Below are 27,779 nucleotides of genomic sequence, written 5' to 3' on the forward strand. Positions count from 1 at the left end.
GGAGCAGTGCTTTAGGTTATTATTCTGGTGTAGGGTAAAACTGACTATAAAGGGATATTCCCATCTCCAAGATCCTATCCCAATATGCAGTAGGTGTAATAATAATAATATTAGCAAATACCTCCAATTAGAAATGTAGTATAGTTTTTTTCTTTCCTCATGTGCAGGCATCGCAGGACCTTAGTTATACATGGTTATGACCAGTCATATAGTGACAGCTAGTTGTTAGTGGTCGTAACCATGGATACCTAAGGTCCTCCAATGCCTGCACATGAGGAAAGATACATAGAGAATCAGAAGAACTATACTACATTTCTAATTGGAGTTTTTTGCTAATATTATTATTATTATTATTACACCTACATATTGGGATAGGATCTCGGATATGAGAGTACCCCTTTAAATGCTGTCCAGAGGGGTATGGCATTGCAAAATTCAGTGCCACCTTTCTTGAAATTCCTTTTACCTTGGATATGTATATGATCTTGCAACCTTCTAAGATATTTTTATTTTCTTAAAGAAAACTGCAAGGAGAGACAATGCACACATAGGGTGATATTTTATGGATGAATAGGGTATGGAGTGTGGTGTGTGCACACCTGGGGTTGTGTAGGGTACGATTTCCGTAGAAAAAAATTCAGCTGGTACAGCGCCGTTTGCAGAAAGAAGGGACACTTTTTCTGCATGTGGAATAAAGTAAATGGAGAGGGATGATGGTTTGATAGCCGCTCTCTGTTGAATCAAGGTGTTTGCACCAAGCACAAGGATAAGATGAAGATATTTACGTGTTTTACAACTGGCTGGTTTTCAGAAAGGGACAGTCCCAGTCACGAAACACGTAACTAAAATTCCTTTCATCTTATCCTTCTGCTTGGAGCAAGTACCTTGATTCGGCAGAGCAGCCATCAAACCATCATCTTTCTCCATTTACTTCATCTTTATTTTCTTGACATAGTATAACCTTCTTTCTCATAACGTGAGAATGTCAGACGTTTTCTTTCTGACCATTTTGATGCCAAGACTTAATCCAAAAAAGATTATGCTCCAGACAGTCAAATACCCCAAGAAAGGCCAAAAAGAATGACCGTTTCTACACGTCCACTTACTGAAATAGCAAACATAATTAGTGCAAGGTTTTTATTAATCTTTGAACATGATAATGATAGGATTGAATATGTGTACCTTTGCCAGAATGTATGAATCGGGTTCTTTGTTTTTCTAAAGCTAAACATAAACCTATAAGCTATTCCTCTAGACCCCCCTTTAGGCATGCATGCACGTTTGGGCGAGCGTGCATGTGTAGTTAATAGGGGAAGATGAGTAACCCTCCATCAGACACCTTTGGCAGTGACTTATTTCTTTTGAAAATAAGAGACTCAATCATGCAATAATTCATCATGCCAATGTCTCAGGGATATATAACATGGCGCACAAATGATACTAACCTGCAGGAACAATAGATGCCACCACAGTGTCCCCTGTTGGTAATGATCAAGGGTCAGAGGAAGAAATGTATAGTAGAAGATCGGACTACACATAGAATGTGTTTGTAGTCTGTATCCAATGAATAATATCTGCATCAGCCAGGTGTACATAAATCCACAAGGGGGCGATATAAAACAGTACTCTTTAGAAGGGTTGTCCCATGGAAAACTATTCCCTATTCATAGGAGAGATGATAAATATATGATTGATGTGTTTTGGCTTCTGAGAGTGCTACCAATATCAAGAACAGGGGCACAAAGTCCACAATGTGAATGCAGCATGTGCGACCACCACTCCAATAGACAGAATTGAACAGTAGTTGCACATGTTCACACAGGGGACTTTGGAACCCCCATTCTCTGAACAGTGGGGAACGCAGCGAACTGACCCCTTGCGATCATTTATCACCTATCCTGTGTACTGTATATACACTTTGATGTTTATGGGCCGACTCCCTTGAGCCAAAACTAATTTCTAATATGAATTATTTAATTTTTGATTTTTTTGGAACATATATAAAATGAATGCAGGTCGCATTTAATGTGATGTTTTAGACATCTTATAACAAATTTATAATGTTATATACGTAGTATCTATGAGTCTGGTATATGGAGAGGCACAAAGTCGATTTGTAACCGACACAAAGACTTTACATTTTATAGACGGTAACAAATAACTTAATGTGTAAGAAATACGCTTCCAAAGTTTGATCCAATGGATAAAACTTTATAATAGCTGAATTAAAAGACATTTTTCAAATGTGCATGTTAAGAAAAAGGCGCAATCAATATTCCAAAATGAGAATTCCATTCTAAGCAACATTAGTTCCTAATGACGGAGCTGCATGGTCAGACGCCTTACAGATGCAGTGTACCCGCCTAACTCAAATGCTTTTCTATGCAGAGACAATCAATGCTTACCTTTTCCCCTCTTTCTTTTGAAACCTCACGTTCGTCTTCTCTGTCACACTTATTTCCCAAGAGAACTACCTCGACTTCTTCACCAGTTTTCTGAATCACAAAGGCAAATTGCAAAGAGATAGTGACTTTCTAGATGGATAGCTTTCGGGAAAGTGCAAAGCAGACATCCATTGTGCATGACATGAAAGTTTGGAATTAACGCCACTGCCTCGTTAGAAGTAATAAGGGGTCTCAAACATCTGTCCTTAAGTGCAAATTGAATCAACCAGTACCTATTATATGATTTCAACTATTATTAAATCGGATTAGAAGGAATTGCAACTAAATGAATAGAAAGGAAAATGAGATAAACACGAGAATATTTATCAATGGAAATACATAGCACATTGGGTGCCTCGACTACTGTAACACTCTATTAATTGGCCTCCCCCTCACTCGACTTTCCCCCCTCCAGTCCATCCTTAATGCTGCAGCCAGGGTCAGCTATCTGGCTAATCGTTACTCAGACGCTTCCGCTCTGTGCCAGTCATTGCACTGGCTGCCCATGAATTATAGGATCCAATTTAAATTGCTTGTTCTCACCCACAAAGCTCTCCACAGTGTGGCACCCCCCTACATCTCTTCCCTCATTTCTGTTTATCGGCCTACCCATTCTCTACGCTCCGCAAGCAACTTTCGACTAACATCCACACTAATCCGTATCTCCCACTCCCGGCTTCAAGACTTCTCCCGAGCTACACCTATTCTTTGGAATGCTCTACCCCAAGAAATTAGGATGAACCACAATTTACACAGTTTTAGGCGCTCCCTAAAAACACACCTGTTTAGGGCAGCCTATCACCTTCCCTAATCGAAGTCCTTTTATCTTCTTATAGCCCATCCCTTATTTCTCCACACACAACTCTCCACCGAACCAAAAAGCACCACAAATACTGACTGGTGATGAGCTCATGCAGCCTTTATCTATCCCTCATCCCCTCAAGATGGCTGGACCATCCTTGTAAATAAGCCATTGTACTTTGTGTCACCCCTATCTCATTGTAGATTGTAAGCTCTTACGAGCAGGGTCGCCATTATTTTTGCTGTAATTATTGTATTATCTTTAGCTATGTTACTTATGACTGTTGTATATGAACCTGTGAATTGTTAACCGCTGCAGAATATGTTGGCGCTATATAAATAAAGATTATTATTATTGGGTTAAAAACATAAGCTGATTCTCAAAATCTAGGATGCTTGGAAAAACTGAAGGCCAGGACTATTTCATGTTTAGCACGTACTTGGCAAGGTATGTCCTCCGCCCCCACACCCAACACCTTCACTCTGCAGATCTGGCACCTATGTGATAATGACCTGAGGCTCAGGTGGTGCTCACTTCATGCGGATGTGATCTAGGTTAGACCTTCTGCTGATGTTTGCTGTATAGGGATTCTCCAATGATAGGCTATCCAACAATGTTATGACTATTTCTGTTAACCATTAGCTGCCACATTACGCTGCAGCTGATGGGCTTCGATTTATAAGCCAGTCTGGTGATGAACAAAGTGTTACAGGCCCAAATTCATAAATCCCCAACAATCATACCCAATAGGTAATATGCAAATGGATTGTCTTGAGCAGACATCTCCTTGAAAGAGGACCTGTCAACATTTCAGTTTTTGCTTCCTTGAGTATTCTGTTTTTTTTTTCTCTTTTTAAAATCTGCCTGGGATTGGGCTGTGAGTATTTCAGCTTGGGACCATTTATTTTCATGGGCAATTACAAGACACAACCCGTTAAGTGGTAGTTGTTCTTGGGAAAAACAACCATGTTTTTATAACCTTTGTCCAATCCTTTAAAATCTGGTCAGCCATTGATTACACTGTGTGCACAATTATGTATTTTTTGATGATTCATTTTATTATTGAACTACAGCGCTCCCAGTCAATCCAAAAGATTAATAAACCTGAATATTTAAAGAAAGTAAAAGTAAGGTTTTGTCTTTCTTAGGAGAATACTGATGGTATAATTATTGGGCAACTATTAGAGTGCAGAATGTCAAGTAACTACATGAAAAACGCAAATCTCCCATCTTATGGGCAGCATGGTGGCTCAGTGGTTAGCACTGCAGCCTTGCCGCTCTGGGGTCCTGGGTTCAAATCCCACCAAGGACAACATCTGCAAGGAGTTTGTATGTTCTCCCTGTGCTTGCATGGGTTTCCTTCGGCTGCTCCAGTTTCCTCCTACACTGCAAAGACATTCTGATAGGGACTCTAGATTGAGCCCCAATGGGGACAGTGCTGATAATGTCTGTAATACGCTGTGGAATTAATGGCGCTATATGAGTAAAATAAAAAAAGACATAAAAATCTCAATTGTTTATTTTTCATCTGTTATGGTGAGAATAACAACCAAACAACTCAAAATATACAAAAATACATTTCTGACATTTCAGTATCATTTCAGCACTTCTTTTCAATAACAGTCATAAGCCTTCCATGCATTGAGTCTGTCAGTTTCTTAATCTGTTGACGATCAACTTTTTGGGCAGCACCAACCACAGTCTCCCATTGTTCGGCGAAATCTACCATTCTCCTTCACTGTAAATCTCCCATTAAAGAAGGGCCCAGAAATCCTCAATAGGTATGTCAGGTAAGGAAGAGGCAATAACATTATTCTGTCATCCTTAACCCTCCTGGCATCATGGCCATTTTCAGTTTTAGTTTTTTCCTTTCCTTCTTCCAAGAGCTATAACTTTTTATTTTCCATCAGCGTGAAAAAACGACTGGGCACTACGATTCTCCATCTGGTCCGTCAAGAGTCACTCTCATCAGTCCATAAAACCTTTGATAAATCTGTCCTCAGATATTTCTTGGCCCAGTCTTGATGTTTCACCTTCTGCGTCTTGTTCAGTGGTGGTCGGTTTCAGCCTCCTTACCTCGGTCTCTGAGCAGTGAACACCTTGTACTTCTGGGCTCCTCAAGGAGGTTGTAGTTCTGGAATACGACAGCACTGGAGGATAATGGGTTCTTGGTCGCTTCATGTTTATTTCTTCTCAAATCTTTGGCAGTTTTAAGGTTTTTTTTTGTCTCAACACATTTTTTGTGACCCAGTTGACTATTTGAAACAAAACTTTTGATGGTTCTGTGATCACGCTCCAATATCTTACCAATTTCAAGAGTGCTGCTTCCCTCTGTAAGAGCTGTAACAATTTTTGACTTTTCAGAGTTAAATCTTTTTGTCCCATTTTGCCTGAGGAAAACCAGCTGCCTAATAATTCTGCACCTCTTGATAAAGGGTGTTGTATCCTTAGGCCTCACCTCCCTCATTACTCAGATACACATCACCTGATCTGCTTCATCCAATAAGCATTCACATTTATACAGCTTGGAGTTGGAGAATCTGCATAAAAATGATGATATGGTCTAAATACTCTCCTGCCTAATAATTGGGCACACGGTGTATCACCCATGCAATCTGGTAATATCAGCTGAATGAACCCCTATATATTTTGTAGTATTCTTCCTAAAAGGGTTATTCTCATTTTGTTAAAATGGCAAATGCTTGTAAAAACAGGTAACTTTGCAATTTACTTCTTATTAAAAATCCTCTGGCAACCCCTATGAGGCTGTGTGCCCACGTAGCGTTTTTCAAGCGTATATGCTGCGGAATTTCCGCAGCGTAAACGCTTGAAAAACGCATGTATATCCGCACCCCATGGTCCCCAATGGCATTCCGCAATGTCAATGCCCATGCTGCGGATTTTTCCGCAGCGTATATGCTGCAGTCAAAAATCCGCAGCATGTTCATTAATTTTGCGGAAGTGCAGCGGAATCAATGTGCGGATGGTACCCAAGTCTGGATGAGAGGAGACTCTCATCCAGACCTGGGTACCAAAGAACCTGTAAAAAAAAAGAATAAAATAAAGTTTATACTTATCTTCTGATGTTTTCCCTCCGTCGCGCTGTTGTCTGAAGGACCTGCCACGTCATTGAGTCATGTGACCCACCACATGACTCAATGACGTCACCGAAGGTCCTGCACACAACAGCGTGAGCTGCTCAAGACTCCGGACGGGGCAGAAGATGCATCAGAAGGTGAGTATAAAGTTTATTTTTTTATTTTTTACCATTCTGAACAAGTTGTCAAGCACTTTTCCAAGTGATGCTTGGAGAAGTGCTTCATAACCCGCATGCGGAAATGCATGCAAAGACGCCTCACAAACGCTTCTACCTGGCGGGAAAACCGCATGTAATATCCGCATGCGATTTTCCCGCCAGGGAGAAGCGTAAAAAATATGCTTCAGGTCCGCAACGTGGGCACATAGCCTAACTGTCAAAGCCTTGTAAATGTCAAAGAAACCTCTAAAAACAACTTTCCGTTTTGTAGGACTTTTATGGGAAATTCCATATTTACACTTCTTTCTCACCATTTTAATGTCTTTCATCCATGAAGTCGTGTTTTCAAATGAGATTGAATTTGTGATGTCGTAAACCAGAATGAATCCATGAGCACCACGGAAGTAGCTGACGCTCAGGGTATGGAACCTCTCCTGTCCGGCGGTGTCCCTGAAATACATTTGTCATGGATTATAACATAGTGTATATTTACACCCACAAGCTCAGTTTTTGTGGGACAAGTTTTTTTACTTTTGAATGACCCCATTCATATTACCATAAAATGTATGGGAAAATTGGGGAAAAAAAATTCCAATTGATTTGTAGTTGTGAAAAAAACAACAACAACACAATTCCTCATTTATTTTTTGGGTTTAGTTGTTATGGCATTTATTATGTGTTAAAAATGACCTGGAAATATGATTCTCCAGGTCAGTACGATTACGTTGATACCCCAAATCAGCTTATTGCTTTTTATTAAGTGGTGAAATTTATTTTTATTTTTTTTAAATAGTAATTTCAAAAAAGTTGCTTGTGTTGTCATTTTCAGAGACCCGTAACCTTTTCATTTTGCGGTTGATAGAGCTATGTGGGGGGTTGTTTTATGCAGGGAGGCCTACCTGATGTTTTTATTGATATTATTTTGGGGTGTATACAATGTTTTTGTTGCTTCTTATTGCATTTTTTGGAGGAGCTGTGGCGACCCAAAAAGAGGTAATTCTGGTGATTCGATTCACTTTCTATTTACAGCGTTTAACAATTAGGTTAATAAATTTTATATTTTCATTCATTGGACTTTTATGTATGCAGCAATACTACATACGTATGTAGTTTTTTTAAGTTCTTTATTTTAAATGGGGGAAAAGGGAGGCGTTTTGAATTTATTTTTTCAATTTTTAAAACTTGTTTCACTTTTTACTGTATTTGTCAGTGCCTTTAGGAGACTTGAACTTGTGATCATCTGATCCGCTTGAACTACATACAGAATACTGTTTTATATAGCACAAATATTGATCTATGATCGTTTTTTTTCTCCCCTTCTTTCAAAAGCCTAAACTTTTTTATTTTTCTGTCAATATTGCCGGATGAGAGCTTGTTTTTAGCGGAACAAGTTGTTCTTTTGAATGACTCCATTCATTTCATCATGTGATACACTAGAAAGCAGGTGAAAAAATTCCAAGTGTGTTGAAATTGCAAACAAAGTGCAATTTTACAATTTTTTGGGTTAGTTTTTATTTATCATGTCCACTATACAGTATAACTGACCTGGCAATATGATTCTCAGGTCAGTACAATTACGCAGATACAAAACATGTATAGTGTTTTTTTTAATTTAAGCGGTGAAAAAAAATTCAGAAATTAAAAAAAACAACAACTTTTCTTGTGTCGAGCCCTACAATGCTTCCAATTTTCGTGATATGGGGTTCTGTTAGGGCTTATTTTCTGAGCCCTGAGCTGACATTTTTACTGATGCGATTTTGGAATAGATACGATGTTTTGGTTGCATTTTATTGCATTGTTGTAGTGACCAAAAAACAGTAATCTGATCGTTAAACGGTGTAATAAGAAAAGAATTCAAAACACCAGAATTAATTTAATATTTTAATAGAGCAGACTTTTCCAAACTCAGTGACACCAAATATGTGTATTTTTTTTATTGTTTTAATTTTTAATGGGGCAAAAAAGGGGTGATTTGAACTTATGCTTTTTACATATTTTTAAAACTTTTATTTTTTTTACTTTGTTTAATTGTGAACCTGCCATCGTCTGATCACTTCAGCTATATAAAGCAGTGCTTCAGCGCTGCTATGTATAGCAAAAATAGTGTTCTCCTATCAACTCCAGCTAAACACTAGCTTTCACAGGATGATAGGATGATTGCAATGACAAGGCAGGCACAGGGGTCTTGAGCAGACACCCGGCTGTCATGACAACCCATTGGTGTCCCGGGATCACATAATGGGCGCGCGGATGGACACGTGGAATGACGTGCCCCCCCTAGTGGAGCGCGATAAATGCTGCTGTCACAGATTGACAACAGGATTCAACACGTTAACACTCGTGGGCGGAGCTGTTAGAGGCACATGATAGCTGATTAAATCAGCCATCATGTGCCGAAAAACCATGCGGGCTCGGCGTACGAGACGGCATCAAAGTCAGGGAGATGGCATATGATGTACCAGTACATCATATATCGGTAAGGGGTTAAAGGCTTAACCCCTTTACCCCCGAAGGTGGTTTGAACATTAATGACCAGGCCAATTTTTACAATTCTGACCACTGTCACTTTAGGAGGTAACGCTTCAACGGATCCCATTGATTCTGAGATATTTCCTGACATATTGTACTTCATGATAGTGGTAAAATTTCTTCGATATGACTTGCATTAATTTGTGAAAAAATCAGAAATTTGGCGAAAATTTAGCAATTTTCAAACTTTGAATTTTCATGTCCTTAAATCAGAGAGATATGTCACACAAAATAGTTAATAAATAACATTTCCCACATGTCTACTTTACATCAGCACAATTTTGTAACCACATTTTTTTGGGGATAGGAAGTTATAAAGGTTAAAAGTTGACCAGCGATTTCTCATTTTTCCAACAAAATTTCCAAAACCATTTTTTTTTAGGGACCACATCACATTTGAAGTGACTTTGAGGGGTCTTTATGACAGAAAGTACCCAAAAGTGACACAATTCTAAATACTGCACCCCCTCAAGGTGCTCAAAACCACATTCAAGAAGTTTATTAACCCTTCAGGTGCTTCACAGGAATTTTTGGAATGTGGAAGAAAACAATGAACATTTAACTTTTTTTCACAAAAATGTTACTTTAGACCCAATTTTTTTTATTTTTCCAGGGGTAGCAGGTAAAAATGGACCACAAAATTTGTTGTGCAATTTCTCCTGAGCACGCAGATACCCCATATGTGGGGGAAAACCACTGTTTGGGCGCACGGCAGGGTTCAGAAGGAAAGGAGCGCCATTTGACTTTTTGAATGTAAAATTTGCTTGAATAATTAGCGGATGCCATGTCGTGTTTGGGGAGCCACTGATGTACCTAAACAGTGGAAACCGCCCACAACTGACCCCATTTTGGAAACTAGACCCCTCAAGGGGTTTTCCCACGAACAAAAGTCGACTTTAATCAATAGATCTTGGAATAATAATAAGTTTCACAATTGGATGGATTTAAATAAAATGTTCCTGTGCTGAGATAATCTTATAAATGTGCCCCTGCTGTGTACTGTGTAATGGCTGTGTCTGACCATGCAGGAACATTGTCTGATCATACCACATCTCCTGGGCAGGGGAGGAAGAAAAAGACTATACATACATTACAGCAGGGGATTGCAAATGATTCTTTGAAGTAAAACATTGTATAAAAACAGGCAGTGAAATGTTTTACTTCAAATAAAGCATCATCTGTGATCCCCTGCTGTAATGTCTGTATACTCTTTTGCTTCCTCCCCTGCCCAGGAGCTGTGGTATGATCAGACCATTTACCGGCACATTGATAAGATTATCTCAGCACAGGAACATTTTATTTAAGCACATCCAATTGTGGAACTTATTATTCTTCCAAGATCTATTTATTAAAATGAACTTTTGTTCGTGGGAAAACTCCTTTAAAAAAACCCATTTAAAAGCACTGTTATCTTCTATGTAGAAGGGTGGGAGGAGGAGGGAGAAGGTAGAGGCAGACATTCTGCTATGAGTTGAAGCCACAGAAGTTTAAGAAAAAGCAAGTGTCATCCATCTCAGTAATGGAAAAATTAGTATTCCCTAAAGACAATGTATTTTACCAGTGAATTGACAATTTTGAGAATGAATGATCAATAAAAAAAAGCAGATTTACCTGATAATACATAATACAAAGTTTCTTATTTTCACATGTACTGTTGATTTTTTTAAAAAAAAACAACTCTCTCTAATAATATATTATAATATATATATATATATATATATATATATATATATATATATATACACACATACATATATATATATATATATACACATATACATACACACACACATACATACAGTACAGATCAAAAGTTTGGATACACCTTCTCATTTAAAGATCTTTATGTATTTTCAGGACTTTGAAAATTGTACATTCACACTCAAGGCATAAAAACTATGAATTAACACATGTGGAATTATATACTTAACAAAAAAGTGTGAAACAACTGAAAATATGTCTTATATTCTAGGTTCTTCAAAGTAGCCACCTTTTGCTTTGATGACTGCTTTGCACACTCTTGGCATTCTCTTGATGAGCTTCAAGAGGTAGTCACTGGAAATGGTTTTCACTTCACAGGTGTGCCCTGTCAGGTTTAATAAGTGGGATTTCTTGCCTTATAAATGGGGTTGGGACCATTAGTTGTGCTGTGCAGAAGTCAGTTGGATACACAGCTGATAGTCCTACTGTTAGCTGCTTTTTTTCTTGCCATAATACAAATTCTAAGTAAAGAAAAACGAGTGGCCATCATTACTTTAAGAAATGAAGGTCAATCAGTCAAAAAAATTGGGCAAACTTTGAAAGTGTCCCCAAGTGCAGTTGCAAAAACCATCAAGCGCTACAAAGAAACTGGCTCACATGAGGACCGCCCCAGGAAAGGAAGACCAAGAGTCACCTCTGCTTCTGAGGATAAGTTTATCCGAGTCACCAGCCTCAGAAATCGCAGGTTAACAGCCGCTCAGATTAGAGACCAGGTCAATGCCACACAGAGTTATAGCAGCAGACACATCTCTACAACAACTGTTAAGAGGCGACTTTGTGCAGCAGGCCATCATGGTAAAATAGCTGCTAGGAAACCACTGCTAAGGACAGGCAACAAGCAGAAGAGACTTGTTTGGGCTAAAGAACACAAGGAATGGACATTAGACCAGTGGAAATCTGTGCTTTAGTCCGATGAGTCCAAATTTGACATCTTTGGTTCCAACCACTGTGTCTGTGTGCGACGCAGAAAAGGTGAACGGATGGACTCTACATGCTTGGTTCCCACCGTGAAGCATGGAGGAGGAGGTGTGATGGTGTGGGGGTGCTTTGCTGGTGACACTGTTGGGGATTTATTCAAAATTGAAGGCATACCACAGCATCTTGTAGCGGCATGCTATTCCATCCGGTTCGCGTTTAGTTGGACCATCATTTATTTTTCAACAGGACAATGACCCCAAATACACCTCCAGGCTGTGTAAGGGCTATTTGACCAAGACTGAGAGTGATGGGGTGCTACGCCAGATGACCTGGCCTCCACAGTCACCAGACCGGACCATAAGACGCACCTAAGTTTTAGAGGCGGAAAAAAAAATAAAAAATTTAAGCCAAAAATGTGTTCATGATGCACTTTTAAGGGGGAGGGGGGTCTTCTGCTGACACTGGTATAGGGGTAATGTCCCCCAATTCTGACAATATCCCCCATCCTGGTATATATGCCCCCCTCCCTTCCTTTTATACGTGGTCCCCATCCCCATCCTGGTATGCATGGAACCCCTCCATCCTGGTATGAATGGCACCCCTCATCCTTGTCCTGGTATGCATGGCACCCCTAATCCCTATCCTGGTATGAATGGCACCCCTAATCCCTATCCTGGTATGCATGGCACCCCTAATCCCCATCCTGGTATGCATGGCACAGGAATCCCCATCCTGGTATGCATGGCACAGGAATCCCCATCCTGGTAAGCATGGCACAGGAATCCCCATCCTGGTATGCATGGCACAGGAATCCCCATCCTGGTATGCATGGCACAGGAATCCCCATCCTGGTATGCATGGCACAGGAATCCCCATCCTGGTATGCATGGCACAGGAATCCCCATCCTGGTATGCATGGTACAGGAATCCCCGTCTTGGTATGCATGGCACCCCTCATCCCTGTCTTGGTATGCATGGCACCCCTCATCCCTGTCTTGGTATGCATGGCACTCGTCATCCCTGTCCTGGTATACATGGCACCCCTAATACCTATCCTGGTATGCATGGCACCCCTAATCCCTATCCTGGTATGCATGGCACCCCTTATCCTTATCCTGGTATGCATGGCACCCCCCATCCTTATCCTGGTATGTATGGCCCCCTCATATTTATCCTGGTATGTATGGCCCCCTCAGCGTTATCCTGTTATGTATGCCCCCCCTCAGCATTACCCTGGTATGTATGGCCCCCTCATCCCCATCATGCTGCACATAAAAAAAAATAAACACTCCTACTCACCTTTCTTCTCTCCTCCAGCGCTGCGTCACTGCCATGCGCGGCTCACAAGGAGAGATCAGCTGCTGGAAGTCACGGCTCCCCACACCGGGACTGTGTGCGCGGGGAGCAGTGATTTCATGCTCCTTCATAGCCGGCACACAGTGTAGCCGCAGCGCGGCTCCTGCCACTGCCGGGCTATCGCGTGTGCCCGCTTATTAAAGGGCATGAATATTCACCCCCTCCCCACGCCCATGGGCGTGGAGAGAGGTTGAACATTCATGCCCTTTAACAGCGGGCACAGGCGATTCCGGCAACAGCAGGAGCCGCGCTGCGGCTACACCTGTGTGCCGCTATTAAGGAGCATGAATATTCAGTGCTCCCCACGCTCCATGGGCGTGGGGAGCACTGAATATTCATTTTCTTTAGCAGCGGGGACAGTGTAGGCTGCAGCGGGCGGCTGCTGCCTCCTGTGCCCAGCTCCTCCACCGCTACCGCTACCGCTCCCCCCACACACCCCACATATATACACCCCCCCCCAACATTCGGACTATAAGAAGCACCCCCCATTTTCCTCCAAAATTTTGGAGGAAAAAAGTGCGTCTTATAGTCCGAAAAATACGGTATATACATACATATAAATTTCACCCCTTCACCCAATAGGAAGGGAGAAATCTGTTGCAGTTTGTACATCTGTGGTGGCATCTCCGCAACAAAAACTGCAAAATTTTGATGTGATTTTTATTTTTTCCACTGCAGAAAATAATCAGCTAAATCAGCCCCATAAAAATATATCCTAAATGTTCATCAATTAAAAAAGAAAAAAAAAACTGCCGATTTTGCAAGTTTTCCCACCTACAAAGAATGGTCTGTAATTTTTATTGTAGGTACACTTCAACTGTGAGAGACAGAATCTAAAAAAAAATATTTTGATACAATGTGATTTTATGATTTTTGCATAATTAATTTGCAATTTATTGCATGAAATAAGTATTTGATTCAATAGAAAAACAAAACTTAATATTTGGTACAGAAACCTTTGTTTGTAATTACAGATGTCAGACGTTTCCTGTTGTTCTTGACCAGGTTTGCACACACTGCAACAGGGATTTTGGCCCACTCCTCCATACAGATCTTCTCCAGACCTTTCAGGTTTTGGGGCTGTCGCTGGGCAACATTGAGTTTCAGCTCCCTCCAAAGATTTTCTATTGGGTTCAGGTCTGGAGACTGGCTAGGCCACTCGAGGACCTCGAAATGCTTCTCACGGGCCACTCCTTACTTGCCCTGGCTGTGTTTTGGGTCACTGTCATGCTGGAAGACCCCCAGCCACGACCCATCTTCAATGCTCTTACTGAGGGAAGGAGGTTGTTAGCCAAAATCTTGCGATACATAACCCCATCCATCCTCCCTTCAATAATGTACAGTCGTCCTGTCCCCTTTGCAGAAAAGCACCCCAAAGTATGATGTTTCACCACTATGCGTCACGGTTTGGACGGTGTTCTTGGGGTTGTACTCATCCTTCTTCTTCCTCCAGACAGGGCGAGTGGAGTTGATTCCAAAAAGTTCTCTTTTGGTCTCAACTGACCACATGACCTTCTCCCATGCCTCCTCTGGATCATTCAGATGGTCACTGGCGAACTTCAAACGAGCCTGGACATATGCTGGCGTGGGCTGGAGGACCTTGTGTGCCCTGCAGGATTTTAATCCATGAAGGCGTAGTGTGTTACTAATGGTAATGTTTGAGACTGTGGTCACAGCTCTCTACAGGTCATTGACAGGTCCTCCCGTGTAGTTCTGGGCTGATTCCTGATCTTTCTCAGTACCATCCTTACCCAAAGAGGCGAGATCCTGCATGGAACCCCAGACCGAGGAAGATTGACAGTCATCTTGTGTTTCTTCCATCTTCTAATAATTCTGCCAACAGTTGTTGCCTTCTCACCAAGCTGATTGCCTATTGTCCTGTAGGTCATCATTGATTTGTGCAGGTCCACAATTTTGTCTCTAGTGTCCTTTGACGGCTGTTTGGTCTTGGCCATGGTGGAGAGGTTGTAGTGAGTGTGTGGACAAGTGTCTTTTATACAGGTAACGAGTTCCAACAGGTGCAATTAATCCAGGTAATGAGTGCAGAGTAGGAGGGCTTCTTAAAGAGAAACTAACAGGTCTGTGAGAGCCAACAATCTTGCTGGTTGGTAGGTGATCAAATACTTATTTCATGAAATAAAATGCAATTTAATTATGTAAAAATCACACAAAGTGATTTTCTGTTTTTTCTTTTTATATTCTGTCTCTCACAGTTGAAGTGTACCTACGATAAAAATTACAGACCTATTTATTTTTGTAGGAGGGAAAACTTGCAAAATCGGCAGTGTATCAAATACTTATTTTCCCCACTGTAACTAACAAAAAGCTCTGGTGGAAGTGGAATAAATGCTCCTTTCTAAATGTTCTGCTAGAAATTGTAGCTAAAGAACTACAGGATATCTATGTCTGCGGTAATACCAATACAGGATATCTATGTCTGAATTAATAATACAGGATGCCTATATCTGCGGTAATAATAATACAGGATATCTATGTCTGCAATAATAATAATAATAATACAGGATATCTACAGTTGTGCTCAAAAGTTTACATACCCCAGCAGAATTTTTCCTTTCTTGGCCTTGTTTCAGAGAATATGAATGATAACAAAAAAAAACCTCTCTCCACTCATGGTTATTGGTTGGGTGAAGCCATTTATTGCCGAACTACTGTGTTATCTCTTTTTAAATCTTAATGACAACCAAAAACATCCAAATGACCCTGATCAAAAGCTCACATACGCCATTTCTTAATACTGTGTATTGCCCCCTCTAACATCAATGACAGCTTGAAGTCTTTTGTGGTAGTTGTGGATGAGGCTCTTTATTTTCTCAGATGGTAAAGCTGCCCATTCTTCTTGGCAAAAAGCCTTCAGTTCCTGTAAATTCCTGGGCTATCTAGCATGAACTGCACGCTTGAGATCTCCCCAGAGTGGCTCAATGATATTGCGGTCAGGAGACTGAGATGGCCACTCCAGAACCTTCACTTTGTTTTGCTGTAGCCAATGACAAGTCGACTTGGCCTTGTATTTTGGATCGTTATCATGTTGGAATGTCTAAGTACGTCCCATGCGCAGCTTCCGGGCTAATGAGTGCAAATTTGCCTCCAGTATTTGCTGATAACGTGCTGGATTCATCTTTCCTTCAACTTTTACCAAGTTTCCTGTGCCTTTGTAGCTCACACATCCCCCAAAACATCAGCGATCCACCTCCGTGCTTTACTGTAGGAATGGTGTTCCTTTCATCATAGGCCTTGTTGACCTCTCTCCAAATGTAACGTTTATGGTTGCGGCCAACAAGTTCAATTTTGGTCTCATCACTCCAAATTACCTTGTTCCAGAAGTTTTGAGGCTTGTCTCTGTGCTGTTTGGCGTATTGTAGGCGAGATACTTTGTAGCATTTGCACAGTAATGGCTTTCTTCTGGCAACTCGACTATGCAGCCCATTTTTCTTTAAGTGCCTCCTTATTGTGCATCTTCAAACAGCCACAGTGCTAGTTTTCAGAGTCCTGAATTTCAGCTGATGTTATTTGTGGGATTTTCTTTGCATCCCGAAATTTTCCTGGCAGTTGTGGCCGAAATTTTTGTTGGTCTACATGATCGTGGTTTAGTTTTTTCAGAGCCCCTGATTTTCCATTTGTTAATCACAGTTTGAACGCTGCTGACTGGCATTATCAATTCCTTGGATATATTTTTGTATCCTTTTCCTGTGTTATACAGTTCAACTACCTGTTCCGGTAGATCTGTTGTCAATTCTTTTGCTTTCCCCATGACTCACAATCCAGAAACGTCAGTGGCTGGATGAAAGATGCAAGAGTCTGCCTGGATCCCAGAAACTCACTCAGCTTTTATGCACACACACTGATTACAAGCAAACAGGTCACAGGTGAGGATGTTACCTTAAGTAGCCAAATTCTGTGCATGTTTTCAGGTCAAAATCACCAGGGTATGTGAACTTTTGATCAGGGTCATTTGGATGTTTTTGGTTGTCATTAAGATTTAAAAAGAGAAAACACAGTAGTTTGACAATAGATGGCTTCACCCAACCAATAACCATGAGTGGAGAAAAAGTTTTTTTGCTATCATTCATATTCTCTGAAACAAGGCCAAAAAAGCAAAAAAATCTGCCGGGGTATGTAAACTTTTGAGCACAACTGTATGTCTGCGGTAATAATAATACAGGATGTCTGTCTGTGGTAATAATATGCTGAAGTATTTTATCTATAAAAATACATTCTAATTAGCAAACCATGTCCTTGTCAGCTTCACACATGGCGAGATCGGATTCTATGCAGCTATACAGTAGTAGATAATTCTACAATGTTGTCACTTCATTAATAACCAGATATCAGATGATGGCTAATAGAAGCCGATTAAATTATAATGATCCTTTAGAAAGAAGAGACCATTTGTATGAAATATCACAAGTCCTTGTTCATACCATAGTAATGGCTTGAGAGCGCAGCAGTAGCACAGGAATAGGCTGCAGCCGCCTCACTCATCTCACAGTTACAGGCTGCAGAATTTTTCGTTTGTTCAATGACTTGACACTAATGCACCAATGATTTCCTAAATTACTTTTCTTGTTATTTGTAATATTCCTCTGACTGCCAATGCAACTGCAGCCAAGCTCTGGCACACACAGTAAATTTAAAGATTTGGAGCAGTGGGAGAAAAACAGAGATGTGGCACTTGTATTATTTGACCACAATACTGTTAGCATTTTTTTGTGGGTGAAAAATTCAGAAACCAACTGGATCTATCACCAGTTAATCCAAACTAAATGCATTATTAAACAGATCTCTTAGACTAGATAAGACTGATGTACTTACTTTGAAATCCATGAATCAATTTTCAAAATGGCTGCAACATTTTTTAAGTCCAGTTATAGACAGAGAGCTCATGAGTCCAAGTGTAATCAGTCTCTCCTCATTCAGCCTGACTGACAGCTGCTGCTTGTACTGAGCCATGTGAGATCTCAGCAGCAGCAGGGAAGAGGAGCATTGAGGAGCTCTCAATCAGGCTAGATGTACTGACTTGTACTGGCCCTTGACATCCATGGAGAAGAGTGGACATGTCTCCGTGTGTTTTGCATGGACACACAGTTTGTGAAAAAACACGGACATAGTAGCATAGAGTATAATGGGTATGAGTGGTATCCGTGAAAAAAAACGGATAGCTCACGTACTGGAAACACGGATGTGTGAAGGAGGCCTAAAGTGTATGGCCACCTTAATTCTGCATTTACACTGCAAGATAATCATGAACGAGCATTCTCAACGTAAGTTTCACAATTATTTTGCAGTGTAAACAGGCAGCTGATCACCTGATGAACCAGCAACATGCTCATTCATCAGGTGAAATGATCTTTTGCGCTGCACAAATGATCATTCTCAGCATTTTAATGACCGCCAATAGGTAAAAGTTTATAGATCAGCAGTAGTATGATGCCACCGGTCAATCCATGTAAACGAACCCTAAGAAGCAATTCTTAGTGTCGCTTTCAATCAATCACAGTCAGGCTTTTGTTAAAGGGGATCTATCAGCAGTTGTTGCTTATGTAATCTGAGAGCAGCATGATGTAGGGTCAGAGACAGATTCTGGCAATGTGTCACTTACTGGGCTGCTTGGTGCAGTTTTGATAGAATCCTTGTTTTCTCTGTTGTAGATGTAGCAGTAGTCGGAATTCTGAGCTGTGTATAACCCCGCCCCCCACCCCTGATTGGCAGCTTCCTGTGCACTGTGCATTGTCAAGCAGCTGCCAATCAGTGGTGGGGGCGGGGTTACACTGATGAGCCTGGCTGACCTGCACATGAGACCTAGTCCAGCAGTGATAATCTCCTGCTGGTTATTGTTGATACTATAACACACAGCCTAATAAGGCTGCGTGCCCACTATGCGTTTTTCAAGCGCTTTTTCCGAGAAATTTCCACAGAGAAAATGCTTAAAAACGCTTGGTAATACGTGCCCCATGGTCCTCAATGATAATCCACATGTGCTGTGCACATGCTGCGGAAATTTCCGCTGCCTGATTATCATTGCGGAAAAATCCGCAGCACGTCCATTAATTTAGCAGACACGCAGCGTAATTGCTGCCATTGACTTGCATTGAATCGCTTAATATCCGCATCACTACATGTGCACATGCGGATATTAAGCGATTCAATGTGCGGATGGTACCCGGGTCTGGAGAAGAGGTGACTCTCCTCCAGACCCAGGTACCATAGAACCTGTTAAAAAAAGAATTTAAAATAAAAAATATACATTATACTCACCTTCCGATGTCCCCCGGTCTCCTCTATGGTGCGTCCTGGCTCCCCGATGGCTCGCGGTGGTGTAAAAGGACCTTCCATGACGTCATTTAGTCATGTGACAGGCCATGCGACCGCTGACGTCGGCTTGACCTGTCACATGACCAAATGACGTCATTGAAGGTCCTTTTACACCACCGCGAGACACCGGGGAGACCGGATGCACCGGAGAGAAGACCGTGGGCCATCAGAAGGTGAGTATAATGTGTTTTTTTTACCATTTTTATTCTTTTTTTAACTATTGCAGATTACATGGATTTATATAGTGTGACCAAGTTGTCAAGCACTTTTCCAAGTGATGCTAAAATCGCTTGGAAAAGCGCTTGATAACCCGCATGTAGAAATGCATGTGAAGAACGCGTCACATCCGCTTGTCCCTGGCAGGAAAAACACATGTACAATCCGCATGTACAATCCACATGCGTTTTTCCTGCAAGGGAGATGCAGAAAAAATCTGCAGAATTTCTGCATCGTGGGCACTTAGCCTTAAGAGCACATCCCTGGAATCAGGATCTCTTGCCCTATATTATTCTGCTTTCAGATTAAACATCAAAAATCCTGCTAACATTCCCTTTAGAGACTGTATACAATTAAGTCCAATTGGGGTAGAATATTGCAATTAGACTGTAATGGCATATCTACTGACTGAAAAAGGGTTAAAGAATATGTTAGGAAAGCTCATATTTACCAATTTACTCATTTAAATGTTTTTTTATCCAAAATACTCTCTTTAGGCTTGAAACACCTGCAGCAGTAGAAGATTGAAAAGAAAATGCCATTACAATAAACAATCGATTTACACTCAGTGTCTTATTGTCTGACAGCCGCTGTGACTGGGCCGCTAGAAGTGACCCTGCGCTAAACCACAGGACACTTCCAATAATTCCAGTACTATTTAGAGCAGCTGGTACACTGTTAAAGGGGTATTCCCGTCATTTAATTGGGTGATTAGCACCAGTCCACAGGCAGAAGATACCAATGAGACACCAGCCACCCACTGTGCGGAGAACTGCCCTATCGGCCCATAATCTGCGTTGTGTAGCTCACAGACATATCAGCTCTGTCATGGTATACAAATAGAAAAACAGATGAAATCCAGCTCACCCAGTTGTAATGCAGTCCATGGACATTATCCGAGGGATGGAAGCTGTCACCAGCAAGTAGAGATGCAAATGTTGGGTGCATCCAGCATCATGTCCATCAATTCTTATTCATAGAACTGTTCAAAACGCGTAAGTTTTTTTCTCTGCACATTATTCAAGGATGTTTTTAATCTCTAATTTTAACATGATTAATATCAAAATCTTTTATTATTCCATTTCCTGTGGACGTGGTAATGGATACACTCAACATTTGCATCTGTCATGGTATACAGTATGTTCTACTCACTGACACCATGCTGTGCATCAAGTTATCATCACTGTCAAGAAAGTTACAGAAAAAAGGTTGGAAAAAACAAAAATAACGGACACATGGTAGCCATTTACCAACGAGTTAAGAAACAGCAGCATAGCAGCTCAGAGCCAGAGGTATTTGAGATATTAGATCTCGAGATAAAAACAATTGCTGGCACCAATTCTGTACGTGCAAATATAATGCACATTCTTACCAGATCTGAAGCTTTAATGGAGTCTCGTCAATAAAAACCGTCTTTGTCTTAAAATCAATGCCTGAAAATATGAGAAATCATGGTGAGAATTCTTCACAGTTACTGTATTTTTAGCAGGATGAATAAAAGGCACCAAAAAAACTTTTATCATCACTTCCAAAACCCTATACTCTTTTACTGATCAGGATAAATGGGATGTCTTCTAACCACAAGTGATATCTTGTCCATCAGTCACCAGAAGCATGAGGGATTTAACAGGTAAGTAATATTTATTCTATATTTTAAAATGTCCTGGAGAACCCTTCTAAAAAGGAGCTGCTGAGCCCCAATTTTACCAAAAGTTCGGAAAGTTAGAAAATAACAGATCGAGTAATAATCACCTTACCAATCACTTATTTCTCCCAAGGAGCTGCTTCTCAATCCCTCACTAGTCACTGTATACTAGCCTCCAGAAATAACACTGACACAGATTTATCACCGCTGCAGGCAATCACTGATGTAACCGATGCAGCCAGTGATACACACTCCTCAAAATGAAATTGCAACACTAAGAAGGAAAAGTCGTGGAATTATGGAAATCACAGGATGGATAGGCAGGTTACTGATACAGACTTGGATTTTTTTCCACACTTTCCAGTGCGTCACAAGATAAAACGAACGGAGTCATTCAAAAGTACAATTTGTCTGGCAAAAAAAACAAGCTCTCATATGGCTGTGGGGACGGAAAAATGTATAAAAAAAAGGGTATGGCTCTTGGAATAAGGGGAGGAAAAAACATCACTGACAGCAGCCAAGGCAGGTAAGTGCCTGTATTTCGGGGCGTGGTGCATATACTATGTTGTTTCCATTTTTTTTCATCATTTGCATATCATTAAAATTTCCTTCCCTCTGTGATTTTCATATTGGTGTTGCAATCTAAATTTTGAGGAGTATATATAGCCGGTGATGTCGAGAACTTAAAATGGTGCAAAATAAAAATAGGGGGCCTGATTCACATTGGCACCATTTATTTTTTTTGTCTAGTTTTTGTTTTCTACTGTAAATCACTTGCATTTTACTCTTCCTCCAGTTACCCTCACAGGGGTTTTATGTATATCTGAAGCTCCGATTCATCATTTGATGTTTTCTTGAAGTCATTTCTCTTTTATTGTCTTCTTTTGCACCAAGTTCCTCAAAATGAAGCACGTGGCTCGTGAATTTTACGTAAAGTCAAAAATAATAATTATTTAATCTTTTAATGCGACTTTTTACTGCAAAACGTCACATGCAACATTGATGAATCAGGCAAAAACATCTGGAAACCTTAAATCCCACTCAAAGTGGTGAACATAAGAAAAAACGGTGAACACATAAAATAGACTTCAAAAAAGTGCAAATGGAAAGACTAATATAGTGCAAACAGCAAAAAAAACACAAAAGAGATGCGACAAAAATACAGACACGAATTCAATAATAAATGGTACCCGTAACTTGAGTGCAAATTCTGCAACATCTTAGTCGAACATACGACTTTTTTGTGCCAGGCACAAAAAAGACAAAAGTGAAGATCATTTGTAATTTTGCGGAAAATTCATGAACTGCATGCGCCATTTTGAAGAATTTGATGCAAAAATTGTCTACGAATGGCACAAGACAAAAAAACGAAAAGTGACAAAAAAAATGCAAATGATGAATTGTGCTCAGGGTTTACTGTACAAAGTGACTTTTCTTTGCGTCCCACCTTAGCCACACAAAATACCTAGAACATATTCCATGGCTGATAACGCCCTTCTCCATCTGAAGAGCTCGATTAGACATTTTAAGGCTCTTAAAATAAAGAATAGTCACTTTTGGCCGTCTGTCTCGACTTTAAGGTATTAGAGGAATGCAAACATCTCCTGACAAGTTTATCCTGTTTACTTGTATGTGTGTCTTCAAGACAGGTCTTTTTAACCATTTTGGTCTTTGCTTTCGGCTGAGTGCAGCACGGATAGCATCTGCGTGTTATCTGTTACATCATGGACCCATTTATTCCCCGACATGTGAACTGCATATGATCAAAGTCCGATATGACACAACTTTTACTGTGGACTATTGTTCGGCATCGCATACAGATGTGTGAATATGTCTATAGGCTATTATAGGAACGTGTTGTGTCCGTATAAAAATGGATAGAGCATGTGGGCAAAGGACAGACATGTGAATGGGGCTTAGTTTGTGTTGTATGGACATTTTCTTAGCCATTTATTTCTTTGTGGGCAGCGATTCCTTAACCAGAACTGCTTATTGTGCCGCTTATTTGCATTCATTGTTCTACATGTATATTGCAAATTGAGAACCGTATCCATCAGAGTATTTAAAGCAGATTCAAATCAAAATCCATGTTAAAAAACCCTCTGTGAACCTATAGTTTGGCCTCCCTCACACACACTTTTTCAGTGTTTTTCTTTTCTCATCTCTTGTACAAATTGCTATGTATTTTTATTTTTAATTTTTTAGACATTTTTATCTTGCTATGATTGTAACATGCTTTTTTTAGCATTTTAAATACTGGCAAGGAAGCCTATGGAGACAAACAATGTAGCAAAAACTTGCCGAGTTTTGAAAAAGACAAATACAAAATGCCAGTGACCCAGCAAATGCCACATACTAAAACACGATTATTTTTGGCTAAAAGCTAAGAGAAGCGCATGATCTTAGAAAAAACACGTATGTAAAAGCAGTTTTAAAGAGAACCTGTCATCAAGATTTTCTACCCCAAAATAATGCCATGTATGTAAATGCTGATTAAATCCTTACAATGCTTGTAGAAATCCAACATTGAAACCATACGGTAATGAGCCACAAGTGCAGCGGGGTGGGAGAATGCACTTCTAGATCTTCTGCCTCCCTCCTCATTCCCTGGCTGCCGCCTGTCTCTGACTGACAGGTCACTCTTATTTCAATGATCTGCTGTCCCTACTGAGATCTCTCGCCAGTGCAGTCAATCCCTTGGCTGAGGCATGCACAGATCGACTCATTTGGTCTTGTCACATCATGAAGACCTTGCTGTGCATGCGCCGGCCCAGCCACTGACGGCACTGGTGAGAGGTCTCCATAGGAAAAGCAGGTCACCGACACAAGAGTGATCTGTCAGTCAGAGATAGGTAAATGGGCAGGTGGGAAATAGCAAGAAAGCTGCAAGTGCATTATCCTGCTGCACTTGCAGTCATTTGCATACAATTTCAACTATGGATTTCTCTAAAAGTTCTAAACTGATTTCTACAAGCAAGGTAAAGATTTAATCCATTAAAGTACCTTTACATACATGCCATTAGTGTGGGGTATACAATCCTGATGACAGACTCCCTTACAAAGTGCTGTAAGAGCAAAAAAATGTAATATGAAAAAAAAAAAACCCTCTTCATCTCCTTGCCAATCCACTGTAAATGCTCCGACAATCTCCTGTCGGCCTTTCTTCACTAGTCACTAGTGACCACTGCAGAGCTACATGTACCGGAACTTATTATTTCTGAGCACTAGTGCCAGTAAAACAGTATGTGGCCACCAAGGACATTGATTGGCTGCAGTGGTCATGTGCAGCTATGACATCATTATTGGCAGCACTGCTGTCCATGGGTTGTATGTGGTATCGCAGCTCATCTACAGTGAATAAGGCTGACCTGCAATACCGTGCACAACCTGTGGACAGATGTGGCAGTGTTTTTGGAAGAAATAAGCCATATATTTTTCTAATATTGTACAATCCCTTTTAGAAGAGAAGACAGTATTCCTGGAAAACGTGATTCCAGTTTAAAATTAGGCTGTTAGAATGAAGCACGTCAATATTTCCATACCGACTGATTAGTTCTAGTGGAAATGTTGTTTTCCATGCCAGCCTGGAATTTTACAGAAGTTAACGACAACTTCAATGTAACTAGTCTGACCTGAATCATGGAAGGATACTGCAGTTCTGGCCCCAGGCAGCTGACAGAGTCGGCACACCCTGCATCTAATGACATTATGTGATTTCTAGCATTAGGGCTAGAACAGAAGGTCAACCGAGCGCCTCCAGAAGCTATACAAGATCCCTGTACCGACCAAAAAAACAGGATAACCCTGCAGTGTTCTGCCAGTCCTGGACATGCTCATCCCATGCGGATACATCAGACATGCTGCACTATTGGAGCTGATTCATTACATGTAAAGCAGCCATATATAAATCTACAATTCATTATACAGTCCTGGACAGGAGGCAGCACAGAGGGCACGGACACGGTCACACCACTGATAAAGCTGGAACAAAATAAGAATTTTTGCTTTCTCATGAATTAAAGGGAATCTGTAACCAGGTTTTTACTACCCCATCTGAGTGCAGCATAATGTAGAAATAGAAGCCCTGATTCCAGCGATGTGTCACTTACTGGGCTGCTTGCTGCAGTTTTGATAAAAATCACTGTTTTATCTGCTCCAGATCTAGCAGTTCTTTGAATGCTGAGCTCTGAATAATCCCGCCCACATCACTGATTGGCAGCTTTATCCCCAAGTACAGTGATGGGGGTGGAGCTATACAGAGCTCATGCATATGGAGGACTACATGGCAGCAGGTATTTTAGTCCTCCAGTGATGAATCAGTGTTTTTATCAAAACAACAGCAAGCAGCCCAGTAAGTGACATCACTGGAATCAGGGCCTCTGCCTCTACATTATGCTGCTCTCAGATGGGGTAGCAAAAGCCTGTTGACAGATTCCCTTTAAATCCTATCACAATCATGTAAATGTGATGGATATTATTAAATCTGGAAATTCTAATAAACACAAATCCAAATTTTAACATTTACAATAAATCCGTATCTATGAAATAATCAGTCTGATCAGTGTACAGTGTGGCAAAATAAACCAGTTTTGAATTACTTCATAAGATTAATTTAATGGGAGGTTGGCTTCTAATAACTGGCTCTCAGCTGTCATAAAATCAAAAGTAAAACCATCTACAATGAAGCAAAGGTGCTGTAGGAATGAGGCAATATAAACACTGGGGAAACGCACGTCAGGGGGCCATGGTCCTTTTGTGGATGTAAAGTGGTAAACAGTTGGGAAATGTGGGAATATGTACAGTAGGCTGGGGGTGGCTGCGTGTGCTGTTATTCTGGTTTGCAGTTATCTGTAGCGATGGTTTCACCTGTACAACAGTGATCACCGTTACAGTACTTTTGTCTTGTGATAATACAGATTGTCCCACTTCACTTTGTGACTATACTCTAGTTTTTGGATAGGCTGCCAAGCACATTGGCCCCGATTCATCATTTGCGTTTTTTTAAGTGACTTTTCTCTTTGGTCTCGAGGTATTATTGGTGATTATGCTTATAAATAACAACGTGGCATTACATACACGGTAAAGCCCCCTCTCTGCTGCTCTAGTCTTTCACTTTGATGTTGCATCTACAACATGTGACTACTGCAGCCAATCACAGGGCTCCGCAAAGCGATAAGACTTCACAAGACCGCTGAGCTCAGTGTTTGGCTGCAGAGGTCACACATTTAAAAGTGGTGCAGCCCTGTAAATAAAGAATGGCATGGAGCATCAGAGAGGCAAGTGCTGCTTATTTTGTATTGTAAAGTGTTGTCCCCAAGTTTGATTTTTTTTTTTTTTAAACGTTGCCCATTAAGCTGAAAAAGCCCCATGTAATTCTGCATGTGGCCAAGTAAAAAATTTCCTACAGAAGTGAATGCAGGAGGAGGTTTCAAGACCCACAGTAGGTTTTTATAACTGCTAAAGGTTATGTTCACACTGATTTTTTTGGAGCAGAAAATTTCCAAATCCTCCTCAAAAACTAGTTTCTGGTCCAAAAACGTAGCAAAAAGACTCAGTGTGCACAATGCCATAATAGTCTTTTCACATTGCGTATTTTATTTCTCATGTACCGTATGACCAGGTGAAAGCTCATAGTGCATACGATTTCTGTTTGGTGGTATACTTTTGGTGTTGCTGCACATCAGGTCGCATTATTCCATACATCAACATCCAGAAGTCACGGTGTATCATCTGTCAGCTTTCCACTGACACACACTGTACCTATCCATTTAATGGAAGGAAAAGAGCCACTAGGAATATTTGGTGCATTTCTGCATCAATTAGCTAAGCTAGGCTATTTGTGTTTTTTTCATTGTGCTTTTGAGTGCGTTTTCTTTTTTACATGAGGTTTTATGGAATTTTTTCAGCTGAAGTTTTTGTCTGTTTTTGATATGTTATTTTTTAAATAAAACTATTTTCCTGGCTTTAAGTAAACTTTACTGATAGTCATGATAGACATGAAAAGCAATAAACACACATATAAGTTTTTATTACCTCCCTGATCTCAGTTAAAGGGACCCTGTCACAGGAAAAAGCGCTATTAATCTGCAGACAAGGGCTTAATCTGCAGGTTAATAGCGTTATAATACTGCCCGGCACCTGCACGTAGCCAAACTCTGCGTGTGTTGGGGGGAATGAACCTTATTCTCCCCGGCAGCATTCTGGTTTCAATCACAGGGGCGGCGCCGGCACAGGTTCAGTCACCGCTCTAAGTGTGCAGAGCGGCACCTGTAACCGCACCCCCGGCCCTGACTGACAGCTGCCCGGTTACAACTCTGTACTTAGAGCAGTGACTGAACCAGCGCTGCCCCCGTGACTGAAACCACTCCCCCAACCCTGACAGACAGTTGAGCCCCAATGCAGAACCAATGTCAGTCACAAGGCGCGGGTTCAGTCACAGCTCTGAGAATAAAGAGACTGTAATTGTGCCCCTAACGCCGCACTGGAGCCGCCCCCCGTGACTGAAACGGGAAAGCTGCTGGT

General features: G+C 40.9%; 1 protein-coding gene across 3 annotated transcripts in view; it reads right to left on the reverse strand.

Annotated features, from left to right (window-relative positions):
- LOC141265751 (ras-related protein Rab-8A-like) overlaps positions 1–27,779 on the reverse strand; it is a 52,857-nt gene that overhangs the window by 17,487 nt on the left and 7,591 nt on the right. The window contains exons 2-5 of one of the 3 annotated variants that reach the window (XM_073679215.1): positions 20,985–21,045; positions 6,814–6,952; positions 2,406–2,495; positions 1,538–1,660 (exon numbers count right to left, since the gene is read on the reverse strand). In XM_073679215.1, coding sequence (XP_073535316.1) covers positions 1,580–1,660; positions 2,406–2,495; positions 6,814–6,952; positions 20,985–21,045 — 371 coding nt within the window. In that variant the 3' untranslated portion in view covers positions 1,538–1,579. Of the gene's footprint in view, positions 1–1,537; positions 1,661–2,405; positions 2,496–4,868; positions 5,587–6,813; positions 6,953–20,984; positions 21,046–27,779 lie in introns of those variants that run through there. The other 2 variants (XM_073679214.1, XM_073679216.1) reach the window with 2 other exon arrangements.

The sequence above is a fragment of the Phyllobates terribilis genome, unplaced genomic scaffold (assembly GCF_046119375.1).
Source record: "Phyllobates terribilis strain yellow unplaced genomic scaffold, ASM4611937v1 Scaffold_4__5_contigs__length_816908805, whole genome shotgun sequence".
In the NCBI taxonomy this organism is placed as follows: domain Eukaryota; kingdom Metazoa; phylum Chordata; class Amphibia; order Anura; family Dendrobatidae; genus Phyllobates; species Phyllobates terribilis.